The 20,597-nt window shown below is 38.6% G+C and overlaps 2 protein-coding genes across 4 annotated transcripts in view; one reads left to right on the forward strand and one right to left on the reverse strand.

Annotated features, from left to right (window-relative positions):
• The window catches only part of LOC113395354 (uncharacterized), a 39,804-nt gene that overhangs the window by 1,621 nt on the left and 17,586 nt on the right, over positions 1-20,597 (reverse strand). Inside the window, exons 2-15 of one of the 3 annotated variants that reach the window (XM_026632956.2) lie at positions 17,340-17,449; positions 15,812-15,965; positions 7,808-7,995; positions 7,474-7,536; positions 6,868-6,953; positions 5,772-5,872; positions 5,151-5,295; positions 2,776-2,881; positions 2,209-2,290; positions 1,948-2,044; positions 1,389-1,811; positions 849-1,255; positions 657-738; positions 98-173 (exon numbers count right to left, since the gene is read on the reverse strand). In XM_026632956.2, the coding sequence (XP_026488741.2) occupies positions 98-173; positions 657-738; positions 849-1,255; positions 1,389-1,811; positions 1,948-2,044; positions 2,209-2,290; positions 2,776-2,881; positions 5,151-5,295; positions 5,772-5,872; positions 6,868-6,953; positions 7,474-7,536; positions 7,808-7,995; positions 15,812-15,965; positions 17,340-17,438 (2,109 nt within the window). In that variant the 5' untranslated portion in view covers positions 17,439-17,449. Of the gene's footprint in view, positions 1-97; positions 174-656; positions 739-848; positions 1,256-1,388; positions 1,812-1,947; positions 2,045-2,208; positions 2,291-2,775; positions 2,882-5,150; positions 5,296-5,771; positions 5,873-6,867; positions 6,954-7,464; positions 7,537-7,807; positions 7,996-15,811; positions 15,966-17,339; positions 17,453-20,597 lie in introns of all 3 variants that reach the window. The other 2 variants (XM_064219539.1, XM_064219540.1) reach the window with 2 other exon arrangements.
• On the forward strand, positions 3,656-4,900 carry LOC135194245 (coiled-coil domain-containing protein 113-like). The gene has a single exon (XM_064219509.1). The coding sequence runs from the start codon at positions 3,665-3,667 to the stop codon at positions 4,898-4,900; it is 1,236 nt and encodes a 411-aa protein (XP_064075579.1). The 5' UTR covers positions 3,656-3,664.

The following is a 20,597-nucleotide window of genomic DNA, read 5'->3' on the forward strand; positions in this document are numbered from 1 at the left end:
TATCGTGTTACTCGTGTGATTTCATCGTGGTTACACTCACACAGGGGCGGTGTGGTCGCTTAAACAATGCCTATCTACCAGTCGCGTGGGTACTCACGTTGCAGCAGCTGGACACGTCCGCGAAGTACACTTCCGACTCCGCGGGGTGCGACGCGCACGCCGACAGCGACGACCTGGAACCGACGCCACTGTGACTTCTCTGACGTTACGGTTAGTTGGCCGAGAACTTCGAATAAAAGACGGGACCTCTGGACGGGCGAGGGAACATCTCAGTTCCCAAGGTTCGTGGCACGTTGGCGATTTAAGGAATGGTTAATATTTCTCAGAGTGGCATTATTTATGGGAGGCGGTGACCACTCACCAGCGGTGGCACATTTGCTCGTCCGCCAACGTATATCATAAAAAAAGACATGGAGTCGTAGCCCGATGAGGCCCTAAGGCATGGAGGCTCCGGGGGCATATATTACACCGAAGGCCGAAGACGGCCATCGCGGGCCGTGGTTTAAAGGATAAAAATTCCAAATAACCCAATTGCCACTTCAGAACAAATTCAAGAATCTATCTCTACGAAATTTCTATTTCAAACACGAGCTCGGAGATCTGGTTCCGGCCTGCAGTATTGAATCGAGACCTCAACGCGGAGTCGCCACACGTACCTCATCGGCGAATGTTTGTCGTTTTGGAACCCCAGGTTCTCCTTCCCCTGCTTCGGGCACGAGTCGCTGCTCTGATCTGAAACTGCAAACGGAGAGGTTACACCCGTTCCATACTCAGGGTGCTCGAAGACCAAACTCAACTTTGACTAATAATTCAACCGAATGGCTCAATTACGAAGCCTCCTCGCGGACCTTTGCTGGCAGATTTGAGGTGCAGGCACTCGGCGGCGGCGTCGTCCCGGCAGTCGGCGTGCAGGCTGCCGGCGCTCACGGCCAGCGACCTCGACCTCGACCTCGACCTCGCGCAGCCGCCGTACGGCACGAGCTGCCCGCGCAGCGAGCTGAACCGCTCCAGCTCGTGCGGCCGCTCGCCCGGGTACGCGCGGCCCGCCTCCGGGTTCATCCGGCCCGGCTCCGGGTTCGACCGGCCCGGCTCCGGGTTCAGCCGCGCCAGCTCGCCGGCGGGCAGGTAGCTCCGGGAGCACGTGTGCGCCTGCAGCGGCAGCGAGTGCTCGTGCAGCGGCATCGAGCTCCGATGCTCCATGTGGTGGTGGTGCAGCAGCGTGGTCGCCGCGGGGTCCTGGTGGTGGAGGTGGTGTCTGGAATTTGAGCCAGTGTTATTACTAGAACGCAATATTAAGACGCAGGGATTTAAGTCGATATCTCTCGATATCGATTCAACCATATTTACACATAGAGAGGGCGGTCCCATGTTGAAAATTGGAAGCGTACCTGCTGGCTGTCCTCCCCTGCGGGCTGTAGGGGGGCGGCGGACCCCACACGCCGGTCTGCGCGTCGAAGCTACCGCTCGCCTCTCCGAAGCCCTCCTGGAAACCTCCCGGTGGGAAACTCGTCCCCTGCACGAAGTTGGATCCTTGTGGGTATGGGCCTTGGAAGTTCGATACGTTCTGGGAGAAGTTTCCGGAACTCTGTACAAAGGTGACGGAAGATTGAGGGAAGTTTGCCGGATTCTGAGGGAAATTCGCGGAACTCTGGGAGAAGTTTGACGGATTCTGGGAGCGTTGAAATTGATCGAAATTATTCGGGTAGGTGCGTTCGTCGTAGGACTGTCCCGGGTTCTGGTTCTGTTCGGTCTCGCAGAAGCCGTACGCACTGTCCCCCGACTGCGGGACCCCACTCCTTCTGCAGCGAGACCTGAAAATATATTAACGCTGGTTATAAAATTATTGCAGACCGAACTCTGATTAATTTAAGACTCTTTCGATGGAGGCGACCAAGTGTGTCTGAATGAGTTGACGAAGAGCCAGTTAGTTAGTAAGTGTAGCCTCACGTTTGCTGCGTACGTGTCCAGGGCAGCCAGCTCCATGGCGACGCCTTGCGACCAGCTCCGGAGCCAGGAGTGGGAGAGTACAGGTTGCCGACGCGACCTGCATGAAATGGACTTTAATATTTGAACGTTTTCCTAAGAATAACTTGGGACTTTACAACCAAAACCATTTTTAACAGATGTTTTTATGATAATATTTTTTTGCCTTTTAAATAATTCAATTATCTTACGACAGCTGTACGTCTCCAGTAACAATAAACTCACCGGGCGCCCAAAACCTGTGCTGCAGGCTGAAGTCCCAAGCCGCCTGCGTCGGGTGACACTGCGTGCAGCAGCTGCAGGAGTTCTGGAACCATCGACACACGTGAGAGTTTATGTCGCTGGGATTATGATTGATTGATTTAAATATCATTACCATAAGCTGTATTCTATTCCATTAAATAAATTACATGCTCACGAAGACCCGCCCCTAACGGTGAATTAATTATTTTTTACTGAAATAAATAAAATAAAAATAATCTAATTTGTATATTTTTTTTGCTGTCTGTACTCTTAGTCCAGCTAAAGTATGACTTCTTGTAACCACGAGCATCCCTCACTCATACACGCACGTATATATTTTAACTTAATGGCACCTACGGGAATGAATAGATCTATACCACAGGGGTTAATAATTCCTTTATCCCCTTCAATTGACTAAATAGAGTTAGGGGGTAAATAGTCCAAGGGGTGAGGCTCTAACAACGACAATACAATATTTACAAATATTCGCCTTTAAATTTTTTTTTCTTACGTATGATGGGTATTTTAAGTCTACAGTCATGAAAATACCTGCACAGGTCTTCCAGCTGCAACAGCTGGCTGTCCACTGGGAGGTCGATATAGAGACCTGCATCTCAATTCCAGCTGCTCCCAGTACATCTTCTTTCGTTCGTGGCTGTAATTCATGGAAATTTATTATTCGAGAGGAAATACAAACATACATAGACAGTAGGTGGCGACTATAGAGAATCATGATCAGCGATGTAAGGACCACCGTGAGGAAATATCCATGTGCCAGGTGAAATTCTATCACATTTCTCTACCAACCCTCATCGGAGTATAGTGATGGCAGAGGCTCTAAGTCTTCTCCTGGAGAAAGGGGTCTTAGTTCAACGGTTGGACATTTTTATTGAGTTTATTGAAAATATAAAAATTTTGGATTACAATAAATCAACTCTGATTTTCTATGTTGACTTAATTTTTTCATAATTATTCTCGTGCTCGGCGGTAAAGGTCGCCATGAGGTTTTAGATTATTAAATCATTTTCAAAATTAATTATTAAATATTGTCTATAAGTATGTACAATTGTTTTATTAGTGTTATAGATATGTATGACATAGTCTTTTATATGGTCTGCAAAAACCATTCAGATTCAATTCCAAGACAAATTAAACCATCAATGATATTAATTCGCCCTAGACACAGGTCACGAGGTCACAATGGCATTGACACAAAAAGCCTATATACGGTTACCGTGGCAACCTCACTTGTTGACTTGAAACTACAATAGTCAATAAAAAAGCACACGTAACCAAATATAACCCTTATCGTCCAGGACTTAAAGGTCAAATTTGTTTTAATTAACTTCATAGACAAACAACGTCAAAATCGGTGTCACTGAGACTTGACGTGGAAATTTTAGATATTTGACGAGATATTCGATTTTATTTTACAATAATGTCGTATTTACAACCGCACGGACACAGAAGCAGTGTGAGCCAGCATTCGAGGTCGAGCTGCCACTTCGCGAACTACATCGAAGAAGTAACAGACGCGGAGCTGATCAAGCAAGTGAACGATTTGAAACAGCATATCAGGGTCCTCACGTTGGAAAATGAAATCATAGAGAGGACCATCATGAAACTCGAACCGTCTCTGATGCATGGAATCCAACAAGCACTGGACTACGCTTTGAAAATCCACAGCAACTCCTCGCTGAACGTTGGAAGTTTCATCAAATCCCAAACTTCTAAATTCGGAATGGAATCGCTGATAAGTCCGTCCCGAATGCTCGCCAGCCCGTCTAAGGTGTCGACGAGACGTGTCGACTCCTCGGCCAAGGTCAGCGGAACCGTCATCTTCGGTTCCGGGCCGAGGATCAACGTTTTGGAGCGTTCTGAACTAGTGTCAACCGAAATGGAAACTTTGATAAATAATCTCGAAAAATCCAGAAAGAAAGCTCAAAAGCAACAAGCGTTACTGAGAGCCCAGCTGGAGGAAATCGATTTGAGGGAAACGGAAATAAAAAAAGCGAGCGAAATGTTTGAGAAGGAAGTGATAGTCGAGGGCTGGGACAAAATAGCTCAACGTATTCCGGCGGAAGTCTGGATCAGGTACATGACCGAGTGGGCTAAGATAACCGACAGTTACATCGGCAAACTGAGACTCAGAACCAGCACGTTAAACACTCAATATTCAAAGTTTAAAGGTCAAATAAAAGTCAAATCAGAACTGAGCGAAAGTTTGAGGGCGGTCGACTTTGATAAATTGAAAATCGAAAACAAGGAATGTTTGGAAATCATCGACTACAAGCTCCAGCAACTCGGGGAGCTGAAGAAAATGACCGGCGACGCCAATTTAAACCTAACCATACACAAGAAAGCGATGATCGAACAAAATAATTACCTGATGAACATATTGAAATTGATCGAGGAGAAAAAGAAGCAAACCGTCGACTTGGATAAGGAGCGAGCCGTCATTCGAGGGCAAGCTGACGGGCTGGCCCAGAAACTCGACGGCGTGAGGAAATTGAAAATGGCGTACGAGGTACCGGACATACTCGACTACGTCAGCGTGAAGTCCGAGGTGACGGATCTGAAGCACAGCGTCAAGTTGCTGGAAAACAGAGTGCACATCCAACAGATTGCTTTGACCTCCTTGAACAGGAAGTTGAAATCTATTTTAACTGAATAACGGAAATTGCGTGTTCTGTTGTGGACGGCTTGTGTGATTTCTTATCAGTATTTACAGCAACTGTGTGTTCCATGCTGAATTACAGAATGTTTGTTTAAAAAAAATATTTTGTTGATTTATTTTGACTCTCACGTTTAAAATTAAGTTGCGTATCATAACATTTTTTTTTATCATAACAGTAGATTCTTATTGGATTAAGACTAAATCTAACCGAACTCCGAGGGAGCTACGTAAGCCAATATCACCTGACCTGAGCAGCTGGTAGGCGAGCATGCAGCTGAAGATGCAGACGAGCACGGCGCTGACGGAGAGCGCGAACACGCCGCGCAGGCACCAGTACAGCGCGCCGTGCACCACGCCGCAGTCCGACACGCCCTCGAACACGCAGCGCGCGCCTGCGCAACGCGAGGTACACCACCCGTACACCGGCCCACCGGCCCACCGGCCCACCGGCCCCCCTCGTAACGTCTCGTCGTACTCAATATACCAGGAATATATCTTCCGTGCGATACACGAGCACCAACTTGTAACTAACTACCTACCGGGGTGTCTTACAAGGAACTGCATTGGTTCACATTTAATTCAATACTCACATCGATGATAACCTTGTGAATGAAAGTACGAAATATTTTAAAAATATCGTGAGAAAAACTTCATACCTTCGAAATTATTTTAAATCAGCCTAAAGTAAATATTAATATATATATATCAGTAAAAGTAAATATTAATTCAATAACTAAACCAGCTAAAGCGATCGAAGTAAAAAGGGACATTTAAGTTCGGGGGATTGATGACGCGTATTATCCAAATATATTTTTTTATTAAATTGTATATTATTTCGCCGTTATGGTCTAAATTATTATATAGTTACCATCGTCGTCAGAGCTACTGTGCTGAACATCTGGAGACATGGAGAAACACGTACAGGTCCTCGTCAACTTGGTATACTCGCAGAATTTAAGAGTTTGCAATCTGAAACAGAAATACGTACAGATTATTGCTTTAGTTAGAAGCAGATTAGCAATTCATATGACCAGCTTTGACCTGGAATTACATATTTAGTATAGCTTTTGAGAAGAAAAGAGTTAAATGACTTAATAACGCAGTGACGACTGTATTTACTAATGACTTTCAACAAGAAAATATATCTAATTCAACGAATGTCGGTAATGTTGCTCTTGCACATGATAAACTCTTTAATCTATCTAAGTCATCATCATCATCATCCTCCTCCTGCCCTCGTCCGAGTTTTACTCGGGGTCGGCGCAGCACGTCTTCTTCTTCCATGCTTCTTTGTCGGACGTCATCTCGTAAGTCTCTCTAACCATATCTATTATTCATTTCATATAACAAGGTTATCACTTAGTCTTTCTAAATGTTACCATACAAAATACTATCTTTGCGATTAACAAATACATTTAAAGGAAATGTGATAAAGATGTCAAATACAATAATTTCTTGAATCATTAATGTTCTTTTGTTCTTTATTAATATTCCTATTATCAAACATTAGCAGCCTGTAAATTTCCCACTGCTGGGCTAAGCCCTCCTCTCCCTTTTAGGAGAAGTTATGGAGCGTATTCCACCATGCTGCTCCAATGCGGGTTGATGGAATACACATGTGGCAGAATGTCTTTGAAATTAGACACATGCAGGTTTCCTCACGATGTTTTCCTTCACCGCCGAGCACGAGATGAAGTATAAACACAAATGAAGCATATGAAAATTCAGTGGTGCTTCTTTCAGTCGTGCACTGGGCCATCTCGGCTTTTTTACCTATGATCATAATTTGATCGAAATACAACTCATCAGTGTCAATGGGGCGAAGTTAGAATACCAACCTAGCAAATTAACGTATGTATCCTAGAAATGGAGCAATGTGCTGAAATGAATTCCAGAACTTCAGTTAGGAGACGTGGTTTTGTCCAGAAGGTTATTCCCGTTTTTTCGTTTATGAATACACTTACTTGTTCATATGTATGACCGTCGTTGTGATGGTCACCAACACGCACGTCAGCGCGCACACGAGACAGCACGCTCCGACCACTTTGATCTGGGAATATCAGTTTGTTTCTCATCAATAGCCGTCTCCCTGTCTCCTAATCATACGTTAAGTTTAAACTAATTACACTTAACGGTAAAATGTATTGTATGTACATATTTTATAATGACAGGTTAAAATTCCATCAGTTTCGTCATTCTCACCACCTCTAAAACAGCTATTGAATCTAAAAGGGACCTCTGCTTACTATAAGTAGCCGTATTATTTCCGTCGTTTCCCGCTCCTGAACTATAACTCCTTATGGTTTTCAGGAGCGACAATCAACGGACTTCGGGACGATTCTGAGAATTCCGAGGCAGAGATTGCTTGCAAACCAGATACTAGTAATATTATAGGTTATGTGATCAACAATACGGTTGACTTTTGATTCGTACCATCAAATTATAATAATTTTGAACCAAATTCAAAATATCAAGCGCGTCAACTTCGGCCTGGTTACAATTGAAGACTATGAAGGGCTAAGTGACACTAAGGCATGCTTAAAATTCTTTGTCGGACATACTTTTCTTACCATATAGCTGTATCGGTTTCTTCGTCGAGCGAGGCTCATTATACAGACTCCTGTCAGGACCAACTGCAAGATACATTCGCGGAATATTAAAACCTTATCATATAAAAACATTTTTCAATGTCAAGCCCTATCAGAAATTATTTCGTGATATTTTTAGTATAATCCAGATTTACCAGGTAATTTTTGGGCTCGAAAAACGGTAAATTTTAAGAGAGTTTAGTAGACTCAAACTTAGCTTTTCTGACACAATTTTTTTTAATGCAAAATCAATTTGCAGTATAAGGAGTCCCTTAAGCCGATTAAATGCTAAAGAAAGCAGCAAGTGTCGGCTCACCATGGCGGCGGGCACGGCGGCCGGCACGGTCTCCAGGTGGTGCGGCGAGGCGGTGTAGGCGCGCAGCAGGATGTGCTGCGCCGCCAGCAGCCCGCCCAGCGCCGCCGCCAGCGCGCCGCAGCCGCAGCACCACCACGCGTACTTGCGCCGCCGGCATGAGGTCTCGTTGCCGTTACACCCCACGGACGCTTCAACGTTAATAGACAGACTAAAATTAAAACTAACACCAGAATAGTTTTTTTGTTTTATAACATAAGATCTAACAATCACCAAGGTCACCCGGTGTACCCACACGTAACCACTGCCCATAGATATCGACTCAATAAGAAATTCTAACCTTTCATACCTTACACCGGCAATGCGCCACCAATTTTGGGAACTAAGATGCCAGTAGTTACACTGGTTCGAAGCTTACTCTACAGGCTATTCCAATGACAGGAGTACAGATGGTCGAATTATTGAATCGTGAATAATGAGTTTTTCAATATCGACGAGTTTGTTATACAGAACAAAGACATAAGCATACGAAAATGTGCTGAGAGTTTAATTTATATTTTAATATGTATCTAAAGCAAATACCCCTATCCTATAAACGGAAAATGCATTAGCTGATTATCATTCTGGTCCCTTATTGAACTGGTAATTAAAACGCAAATTAAACTATTCTAGCGGCAAGATACGATGGCCGTTTTGACACATTAAAAAAGTGATGTGAAATGTAAATTTACTATCGATATAATATATTCAAATCTTTGTTTTTTTGCAAGTAATTTAATTCAAGTTTTTGTTGCAAGTAGTATCTGATTAAAAAGGTTTAATAAAAAAAATATAAAATAAGTTTAAGTAATATATTCGAACGAAATCAATTTAAATCAAAAATTGGAATTAGAATGAATAACTTTATAAACACATTACATACAAGAAATAAATTGATACAAAAAAAGAAACCAAAAACACTAGTGGCTATATTTAATCGGAGTCGTCCATACTGCTGCTTTCACTCTCACTGCTATCGTCACTCACATTAATTATAAGTTCATTTTCTAAAATATTATCTATTTTCACATTTATTTCATAATCGTCCTTTATTAATTTAATAGTTCGATTTACAACCTTTTCCCAGTCTTCTTTAGTCACATATTCACAAGCTTTTTCTAAAATTTTTAGCAGAACCAACATAACAATAGTGTCTTCTAAACTAAGAAACTGAATAAAAAATAACATTTTATCAAACAGGTCTGTGGAGTTAACATCCTACAGATCAGGACAATTTCCACACATAAAAATCGCGGGTTCCGTACATATTCGCTGCTCACATTTTGAACTTTGATCATTATATCGTTTTTCTACCTGATTTCTAAATACACTTACAGGATCTAACATAGTTGAGTTGTGATGGTGAAGGTTACTCTAATGACCGGAAATCCTCTTTTGTCTTTCCCATGTAATGATGTAGGTACGTTCTGTTGCCTGTTCTGAATACTAATATTATTTCTATTATCATTTTCTACAATAAACATATATAAATAAAATAAAATAAAATAAATAATTTATAAAATAGATAAAATATTTACTGTCAACACAAATATAACACCGACTACGAGGTCGAGTGTGAGAGTGTGACGTACACGTTTACGCAAAAAAATAAATAAAAAAGTTATATTCGCGGTACCCTAATATTTGTAGTTTAGAAATCACATTCGATAAATTTTATGACTAACTGCACGTCACTATTGACAATAAAGAACAACAATTTGCTCCTTTGATGTAATTATTTATTAAATACGAAACTTCATGAGCGGGCAAACGTCAAAACGGCCATCATAGCGTGCCGCTACTATAGTTAGCTGCGACATATACATTTTATTTACATTTTTACATTAGCAGCCTGTAAATTTCCCACTGCTGGGCTAAGGCCTCCTCCCTTTGAGGAGAAGGTTTGGAGCATATTCCACCACGCTGCTCCAATGCGGATTGATGGAATACACATGTGGCAGAATGTCGTTGAAATTAGACACATGCAGGTTTCCTCACGATGTTTTCCTGCACTACCGAGCACGAGATAAATTATAAACACAAATTAAGCACATGAAAATTTAGTGGTGCTTGCCAGGGTTTGAACCCGAAATCATCGGTTAAGATGCACGCGTTCTAACCACTGGGCCATCTCGGCTCGATATACACTCAAACGCATTAGAAGAACGTGGTGGAATAAACTCTACACCTTGTCCTTCAAAGGAAAGGAGACCTAAGTCCTCGACCTAAGACCAAGACCACTACTGTCCCAACATTTGCAGACTTTACTAAAAAAATATTCATCATCACCCTGACCTCGTCCACTGCAGGACATAGGCCTCTCCAATGGCACGCCAGTGAGCTCAATATTCTACAATCAATTTCCATCTACTGTCAGCTTCACATATATCGTAACTCCACCTAGCTGAACGTCTTAGACTAAGCTTGCCAATGCGCGGCCACTCCATAACAAATCTTCTCTAACGGTTATCGGTTCTGCGACCGCTGTATACGACCTGGGGGCCAATTCTACTAACTTATAAGGAATACGATACGTTTCCGATCCAATATTAACTATTCCTTATAAAAGTAACCCTCAGCTAAATCGTGTCAGGCCAATCGTATATATGTACTGTGTTATATCGGTTACGATACGATCCCAATTATATTCAAATCCAACTTCGAACGAACCGCCACTGGTTACGAATGCGATGACAATTTGTTAGTAGAATTATCACCCAGGCGACTTCAGCTTTCGAATCTTCTTTCAGAAAGAGAGGATCTTTCGAATACTAATTGTCATCATAACGAAACATATTTCGCGACGTACGCAATAAATGAAAACCGTTATTGTAGCGTAAATATAAGTATAGATAAAATACTGGACTATCATTATAAATTTAAGTGTATTTAATTATTTTTTCCTTTAATAAATATTTTAGTACCTTTCTATACAATCTAGCGGACTTCGCTTTGGCTAAAATATGTTTAAACATTTTTTTTTTATTTCGATCGTTAACCTGATAACAGTTAAATACCAGATAAAAAATGAAATTTGAATTGAAAACAAAGATAATTATTTAAGGCATATGTCTTGTTGTTGCCAGTTTAATTAACATTATTTATTATTTTTTTTAATACATATTTTTAAATAGTTACTAAAAAATATGTATAAAATATAAATAAATAATATTGATTAAGTTATGTTAACGTTCGAATATCAATTGTAATGTGTCCAAATCGGTGGTAACAGTACACGATTCAAAAGTACTTTTAAAAGTATATTTAAAAAAAATAAAAAATATTGAAATTCGTATTGTAACGTATTGTACGCTAAAGTGTAATAATCATTTTGGCGTATCTGTTTTTTAAAAAAATTACTCGATGCCGAAAACTACTTTAAGCTTAAATGTTATCAATCAATAAAAATATACTGTATTCAAATAGGCTTTTACAAGCACTTTTGAATCGTCATTTAACAATCTATATTAAGTGAAGCTACCACCGGTTCGGAATGCAGATTCTACCGAGAAGAACCGGAAAGATACTCAGTAGTTACTCTTTTTCAACATCTAAAAATACAGTCATGTTAGTTAAATACAATTATATACATATGTATGTCTTGTCTCCTGCCGGGAAGTCAACAAGCATTAACTCCACGCTTTTTTATCATCTATATAATCTTGTATCGAATAATATGCCTTCTTTACCAATGTATTATATATATATTTTATTGATAATTATTATTCTTAGACGACTTTATCGTTATTTTACAAGATCAGATTCAAGTCACCTGTTCGGATTATAGATTCTAACGAGAAATATTAAAAATAGGTAAATTATTATTTTTCTGTATGAAAATCAACGAATACAAGCTCTACGTTTGTGTGGTATACTAAATAATAATATCTTATAACAATAAAATATATCTATTAATCTTTTTAACAAGAGTCATAGATATTGACAGGCCAAGTTAATCAGCTAGTCGCAAAAAAACCAATTAGTGATTATTTATTTACCAAAATAAGGTGGTGGTGGTACGTAATGCTGGGCGACGTCCGTGGCGATGGTCGGCTGTGGCGTCGTCACTTGGTATTGTAAAACTTGCATTAGATCACAGGATTGCATGTCAAGGTAATCACTTCACAAAGAACCGTGTACAAAACTATCAGTGTTTATAATTTTAATTATTTTCGTTATTGTCACGTAAATAAATATTCATTTAATAACTTTTTACATTACGAACACAATAAAATAACAACTATCAAGTTTTGTTTTATTTTCGCGCTTAAAAAAACAAATGTCACTTGAAATTGCGCGCCATTTCTGCGAATCGATATTTACACACGCAAACACAGAACAATGACCCTCGTAACAACAACACTATTTACGTTCATAACTGACAGAATAAATGCCCGATTTAAATGAAAAGTAATACTATAATAATCATTTAATTATAATCTTTCAACTATAAAGCACCCAGTTAAATTACAACAGGATAAAATTGCATTTTTACACTCCGTTACATTTTATTTTAATGTAAAAAACACTCGTATATTTTTCACTTCACAGATAATTAATAAAAATAGAAAATAAGTTTTTTATTTTGAACATTGCAGGTTTATTTAGCGAAACATTTTGATTTATCTACATATTTGATGGAGTTCTTATAGTGAACTAGGTTATGTCGTTATGTTACAAAGGCCGTGATTCGCGCAGAAGCAGTGAGTTCCTTATGGTGTACAGGTAAAAAGGTCCTATATTCTATGTCCTATAGAATGTGCTAATATGAGATTTTCGTTCAATGAATACGTATTATTAACATCGTTTGTTACATTGTATATAATGTAGTTTATTTAGTGTTGCTATACTCATTACTTTATTGTGACAATTATGAAAATATTATTTAAAAAAAATATTTTAGCAAAATGTTAACGAAAATTTAAATTAATTTTGACGGATTTAAATCGTCCCTGCGTTGCTTTTTTTTTCAATGAAAAAAAAAAAACAGGTGAATACGGATCTCGTTGATAACTTTGAATGAATTTATTACCTAAGATTTTTACCTGTTATTCAGACAGGTAGTTAATACTTTTGTTAAAACGTTAGGGATGGAGCTTTTGTCGATATTCCATTGTCGGTTTAAGTTACGTGAGAACGTTTTGCAAAATTATATAGAACAGTTCTATTATTCCATACAATTTAAAAGTTATATATATAACTTTTGACCATGTTTTTTTTAAAATATTTTTATTGAATTAGATTGAAAGGCATACATTAACTAACTATATTCTGAACTGTTGAATCTTAACGTACCGTTTTTATCAAATATATAATTATATGCCTTAGTGTGGGTGGCACAATTTCATCGAACTATAAGTATATTTGACCCATTGGTTCTAACAATATAATTATATTCTTATAAAAACATTATATATTGGTAAAAACATTAAATAACTTACTTTATATTATTAATATGTAATCGCGAATATATAAATCCATATCCGACATAGTTACGATATATAGAGTAGACTATATTTGATATGTTTTATGATACAATAAAAGATATTTTTTATATATAAGCAGTTTTATCGCTACGAGAGCGATCTTTTCCAGACAACCTTTGGATAGAGGATTGATAATTACGTTGGTTAAATATTTCAAGTTCCTAAAGGCTTTTTGTTAGTTGTCTAGTTAGAGCAACGTTTTTATAAAATCCTCCCCCGTCATCGACGACGTACTTAACCGAAAGTCCCCACGGAAACACCTTCCAAACGCGCGTGTGCGTATTCTGAGGTCCCAAGTGGACTTAAGTGACTACTACTATTAATATTAATAAAACTATGGACTAGTTACGGTACCCGAGTTCATGTGAGTTCTTTTACAACTGGATCGTTCAGAGAACATCCAGAGAACGTTCAATAATATTCAATTTCAATTTGAATACAAATAATAACTGTACAAATTATATATTTTTAATTTTTTTATGATATCGGTATGCGGACGAGCAAATGGGCCGCCTGATGGTAAGTGGTCACCACCGCCTATAGACAATGGCGTTGTAAGAAATATTAACCATTCCTTACATCGGCAATGCGCCACCACACTTGGGAACTAAGATATTACGTCCCTTGTCCATGTAGTTACACTGGCTCAATCACCCTTCAAACCGGAACAGAACAATACAGAGTACTGCTGTTTGGCGGTAGAATATCTAATGAGTGGGCGGTACCTACCAAGACGGGCTTGCACAAAGCCCTACCACCAAGTGAAATCTAATATTTGCTTCTGAGATAACATGCCTTGGGAATCGATCATATATATTAACGAACTTCTCCAAATAATTCCGAATACAAATGTATTATATAATTAATTACAATTTAATTGCATATTAACAGCGAATAACGTATTTTTTTAACAATGATATTTGTAATGAGAGATGGCTCTGTGGTTAGAACGCGTACATTTTAACCGATGATTGCGGGTTCAAACCGCAACGCTGAATTTTCATGTGCTTAATTTGTGTTTAAAATTCATCACGTGCTCGGCGGTGAAGGAACACATCGTGAGGAATCCTGCATGTGTCTAATTTCAACGAAATTCTGCCACATATGCTCCAAACCTTCTCCTCAAAGGGAGCCCTTAGCCCAGCAGTGGGAAATTTACAGGCTATTAATGATAAAAAAAAAGATATTTATATTAATCGATTTGGTAAAGTTCCAATACGGCAATCGTAGTGGTTTATATTCGTTGGATGTTGTCTTCTGTGGGTTCCCGACCCCGGCAATTGGCGTCAGGAAATTCGCTAGTGGACAATGTCAAGTGTGTTACAATATATATATATATGTAAAAGCGAAAAACCACTCATTGATTACTCACGAATATCGGAAACTATCGGTAGGTACCTTATAGGGTGTAGACATCCGCTAAGAATCGATTTTACGAAACTCCACCCCTAAGGGGGTAAAACGGGGCTTGGAAGTTTTTTTTATAAATTTCGCGAAGGTAAAGCCGGAGGTTCAGCTAGTCTACCATAAAATCGTTTGACCCGATAATCCTGATTTGTATGTATCAATTTAAAAACCAAACTGTTGACTAAAAACAGTTTAAATGCTTAAAAACTGTGATAATTCTAGTGTTATTATGTGCCCACTTGATTGTGGCATATTTTTATTTAATGGTGGTCCAGACTTCTATCAATATAGAAATCTAAATAAAAACATGTACGTAAAGATGAATATTAAAGCACTTAATAGTAAATGTCTAGACCACACTGTTCAGACCCCACATCTCAAGGGTACTCAATCACACTATAATAAGCAAGAATCAATGATATGAACCTTATAGCTATAGCAATAACATTCAAAGTCGTACTAGCTTACAATTTTTCTCCCTTCAAAACTGTCGCGTATCTCAAATTATATTTATATATACATATATAATGTAGGGTTAGTTCTGTGGGGAGTGATGTATGGTGGTTTTTAAGTTAAATAATCTCAAGTGGTTACGTCCGAAGTACTATCGGGGAGGGGGGGGGGGATCAAAAGGGGAACGGTATAAAGGAAGTGTTATCAAAAGTTTATATAAAAGTTATGTTTAACAAGTTAATATAATAGTAACTGCCTATGGAGTCATCTTGATGTCTTTGACTAGACGTCTGAGTCCGATAACCTCCAGTAATATATGTTGCTTAAGATACATACGAGACTAGAGGCTTATGTCACACAAATCTAAATCAAAATATACTTTATTCAATTAAGCTTTTACAAGGACTTTTGAATCGTCATTTAACTATTAAAACTATTTAAAGTAAACCTACCACCGGTTCGGAATGTAGATTCTACCGAAAACCGGCAAGAAACTCAGTAGTCACTCTTTTCCAACATTGGTATATACATAAATACAAAGTTACATATGTCAGTTAAGTACAATTATATATAATACTTATATCCGGTCCAAAAGTCAACGAGTATAAGCCATTAAACCTACCATTATTTCTTCGATTGGTGGCTGCGAGTACGCTAGTGGGGGGTCGCGGTGGTAGCGCTGGTGGGGTGTCAGTCTTGGCTGGTGCTGGCGGGCCGGGATCGTCCGCGCATGCGTATTGCGCCGATGCCGGTTTACAAGTGCATGCCACTTGATACTGCGAAAAACACAAATCATTTAATATAAATTTTAATGTAAAAATCTATTTACGTATATATGTACGACCTAATCATTGAAACCATTTCAATGAACACGATACTTTCGCTGTTTGTGAGGTGTTGGGGATCCCGCTGATTGTAGTAATGCTACAGTATCAGGTCGGGGTGACCATGTTATTGTGATAGCATTTAAGTCACAGGATACGAAATTATGAATCGATCAGAACAGTGCGATGCATGAATTTTAATATAAAATAGATAAAATCTAATGGTCTTGAAACAGTCGTTCATTTATAAACAGCAACGTATAGCAATAGTTTGAGTCCCGGGAAAGGACACAGGCTACTTTTGAGGGTTCCGTACACAAAGGATTCAATGGAACCCTATTACTAAGTCCGCTGTCCGTATGGCCGGCTGTTACCAGGCTGTGTCTCATGAACCGTTATAGTAAGACACTTGAATTTTTTACAGGTGATGTATTTCTTTTGCCGCCATAACAACAAATACTAAAAAACAGAATACAATAAATATTTAAGTGGTTATCCCACACAACAGACATGATTTTATTGCCGTTTTTTATAAATAATGGTACGGAACCCTTCGTTCGCGAGTCCGACTCGGACTTGGTATCTCGGAAGTCTCAGGTTTAGCTTGTAATATTCACACTTGCCATATGGCGTGCCAATATTATCAAAATATATATGTATATTGCTTAAGGACTATATTAAGCAACTATACTTGCGATGAATACTTGAAACTTTGAAGTAGAATTATTAAGTGCACGGGGACCGCGTGTGTGTGACTTAACACTTCATTGGAGGGGATAGAGAAACTTTAGTAATTGAAGTGAGACAATAGTTTAGTTAAAGATCCTGGTGTCAATGGAGGTTGAGTTAACGGTCTTGCCGGTCAAGTGAAGTTTTGGACCGAATCGACCAAAATAATTTCGGACAATATATTAATTACTATGTTCTGTAAAAAAGAAATATATATGATTCAAGTAGGCTTTAACAAGCACTTTTGAATCGTCATTTTACAAACTATATTAAGTGAAGCTACCACCGGTTCTGAATGTACATTCTACCGAGAAGAACCTGCAATAAACTCAGTAGTTACTCTTTTTCAACATTGAAAATACAAAGTTATACATATAGTCAGTCTGTACACGTGTGTACACTTTTGTGCCTGGGAAAGCACTTCAAGACGTCCTGCACCTGAAGTCTTTCTGGGGGTCTGTTCTACTGAGGTATAACGGTAAAGATACGAACACCCTTTCTATTACGATCTAACTTAGACATTAAGAAAAACTTAGGAAGAAAACCTGCCTCGTTTTGTATGTCCTCTGTTTAATGTTAGTATTATAGAAAACAAACCTTATGCAAGTCTGATGTGACGGAGGCGCCGGTGTCGCACTCCGGGCAGGCGTCGGGCGCAGGGGAGCTGCGCGCTGACCGCACGTCCGCCAGCGACATCTCGTGGTCAGCTACTGGAATATAACAGAACATATTAATATAATACACACCAATGGGTAATAATATTAACATATGGTGACAGAAACAAAATTAAATTCAAATTTTTGGAAAAGACATTGTGGTAAGGCTTTGTGGGTAGATACCACTCATCAGCCGAGATGGCCCAGTGGTTAGAACACGTGCATCTTAACCGATGAATTCGGGTTCAAACCCAGGCAGGCACCACTGAACTTTCATGTGCTTAATTTGTGTTTATAATTCATCTCGTGCTCGGCGGTGAAGGAAAACATCGTGAGGAAACCTGCATGTGTCTAATTTCAACGAAATTCTGCCACATGTGTATTCCACCAACCCGCATTGGAGCAGCGTGGTGGAATATGCCCCATACCTTCTCCTCGAAGGGAGAGGAGGCCTTAGCCCAGCAGTGGAAAATTTACAGGCTGTTAATATAATAAAAAAAAAGCACTCATCAGATATTCTGCCGCCAAACAGCAGTATTTAGTATTATTATTGGTGAGTAAGCCAGTGTAACTACAGGCACTAGGGTCATAACAGCTTACTTCCCAAGGTTGGTGGCGCATTGGTGATGTAAGGAATGGTTAATATTTCTTACAGCGCCGTTGTCTATGGGCGGTGGTGACCACTTACTATCAGGTGGCCCATACGCTCGTCCGTCTACCTAATAATAAAAAAGAATCTACCCAGAGTTCAGACCTGGTTAAAACCGTGGAAAGAAATACAGCGTCAAATTTTATAATCAGGAATCTTGAATATGAAAAGGAATACCAAGACGAAGATTGTTTAAACCCTAAGGGATGCCATCATTAATGTACTCACTAATAGCATTGTTTAAGATGAAGTTATTTACATGAGAATTATTAACATTTAGGTCTGAGCCACATAAATAAGAATTAAAAATAGTTATTGTATAAGTCGTGAACGCGTGGAACGGTGGTACAAATGCTAGCAACATTTCCCGCAATCGCAAATCAGTTCCTCTGGGAAAAAATTAACCACCCTGTCACCAATGGAACGTAACTGTGTATTATTTGAGTAATGACTTTTTGCACAAATACTTTCCTTTACTGTTTATTTTAAAGGAGCGACAGAGATAGTACGATATTAAAAGAGGATGACATTATACATTTCGATTTAAATACCGCAGTGTTCTAGTAATCCTATCGATTTAAGAACTCTTGTAAGTATAGGTCTTACACGAACTTTCCTTTTTTTAATTTAAGTAAAACTATCGACTACTAAACGATGTAACTCCATACTTCATGAAAATCTAATCTAGATTTAACTAAATCTAATTAAACGGATTTATATCAAAACTCAAAGTGAAATTAAGTCATGGTGTTTAAGTTATATCGCCGGCTTAAATTTAAAACTAGCACGGGTTCCAACAGTATATTCCACTTAGAAGGGATGAAAAATGACTTCCAAGAATATGAAATTTAAGCTCGTCACGTCAAGTCTAGGTATATATATTATACATTATATTATACACTAAAACTTCTTGGAAGTTTCAAGTAGCTCTTTCGGTATAAGTTTTATGTATACTGAATTCGTAGTTATTTTCAGTTAGACATTAAAAAAAAGGTTTCGTATTTATTAATTATTTCCGTCCGGGGCCATTCATTTATTACGTAAGACGATTTAGGGGGGGAGGGGGTCGAACATGTCTTATGTCTTCTTACAAGGGGGAAGGAGTCTCGATAGTTCTTACGTAAGATCAAAAAAATGCGCAAAGTTAAAATTATTTGAAAAAGGTTCGTTTGTCGAGGTTCGCTCGGATGCGTGTAGGTATAAAACAATATTTCCATTTCCATGGCAACGGGCGGGCCAAAAAATAAAGATTAGTACCTTTGATATTACAAATAAATATTTTAAAAAATTATTCTTTGAAACATAAACATTAGAATAAACCAAACGTGTATTCATTAAGCGGGGAGGGAGTCGGCCTATTCTTATATTTTCTTATAATAGGGGGAGAGGGGGTCAAAAACAAGCGAAAATAGCCTTACGTAATAAATGAATGGCCCCTCCGCGGTATTACTCGTGCTTTAGGGGTTAGTCGTCAAGTGTAGACGTATGAAGTACGCTCTTCCTTGGAGTTCAAGCCTCATAACTAATTTCATGAAATTCGGTACAGTTGTTGGGTAGTGATAGAGCAATAGACAGACAGACAGAGTAACATTCCCATTTATAATATATGTATATAGTATGCATTATCGATACTCAACGTCGCATATAACCTTTTAACTTTTCACGATTGCGTCCTCCGTAAAGTATCAAGTATACACAGAATAGAGCTTAAATTATTTATGCTGCGAGTAAAAAGACTTGAAATCGCATCCTTCTAACTCGAACGAGTCGCCAATGCTCGTGTTATTAACGTCATAATAATTACTCACACAGGCACGTCATTTCCTGTCAAATGCGCAAAAAAACTCCCGATAGAAAGTTCCGCGTGGCTCAGAAACTACGTTAAAGCCATGTACACTACCTTATGTAAGGCTGCGTTAATATAAAACTATTTAAAGCTCATGTCAAAACAACATTGATAAATAAGGCATATTACTCGATACAAGATTATATTAAAGATAAAAAAGCATAAATTTAGTATTTATTGATTTCTAGACAGGATGTATAAAAATTTAATTGTATTTGACTGAATTACTTTACGTAATTGAGATGGAAAAAGTAACTACTGAGTTACTTGTCGCTTCTTCTAGCAGCCTACTTCAATAAATCATCGTTTGAATTTGATATGACAATTTATCTTTTAAAGTAGAGTATGGGCAACTTTATCAGAAATGGCAACATTTGCATTATTATAAGTACTAAGATTCAATCTTCAATGTGCCACAAATCTGATCGAAGATGTTAATGTCTCATGAACCTTTAATTGACACTCACCCTTAAAAATATAGTATCGCTGTTTGCCAGAAGTATAATCGGTACTTAATATGGAATTATGAATGTAATTATTCTAGACTTTATTGAACAAATGTCAGGCTTTATGCTGAAAGCATTATTTAACAGCAAAGGAACAGCAGGAAATGTTCTTGAAGGTGAACAAAAGAAATTAAACGACTATGACAATGAGTTCTAGTCTACTCTAGACTCTACGTGACTTCACTTTTAATATTCTAA

The sequence above is a fragment of the Vanessa tameamea genome, chromosome 28, assembly GCF_037043105.1.
Source record: "Vanessa tameamea isolate UH-Manoa-2023 chromosome 28, ilVanTame1 primary haplotype, whole genome shotgun sequence".
NCBI classification, from domain to species: Eukaryota; Metazoa; Arthropoda; class Insecta; order Lepidoptera; family Nymphalidae; genus Vanessa; species Vanessa tameamea.

Bases quoted from the DNA above. Each gene is read 5' to 3' on its own strand.
- LOC135194245 (XM_064219509.1), top strand. From the start codon at position 3,665: ATGTCGTATTTACAACCGCACGGACACAGAAGCAGTGTGAGCCAGCAT.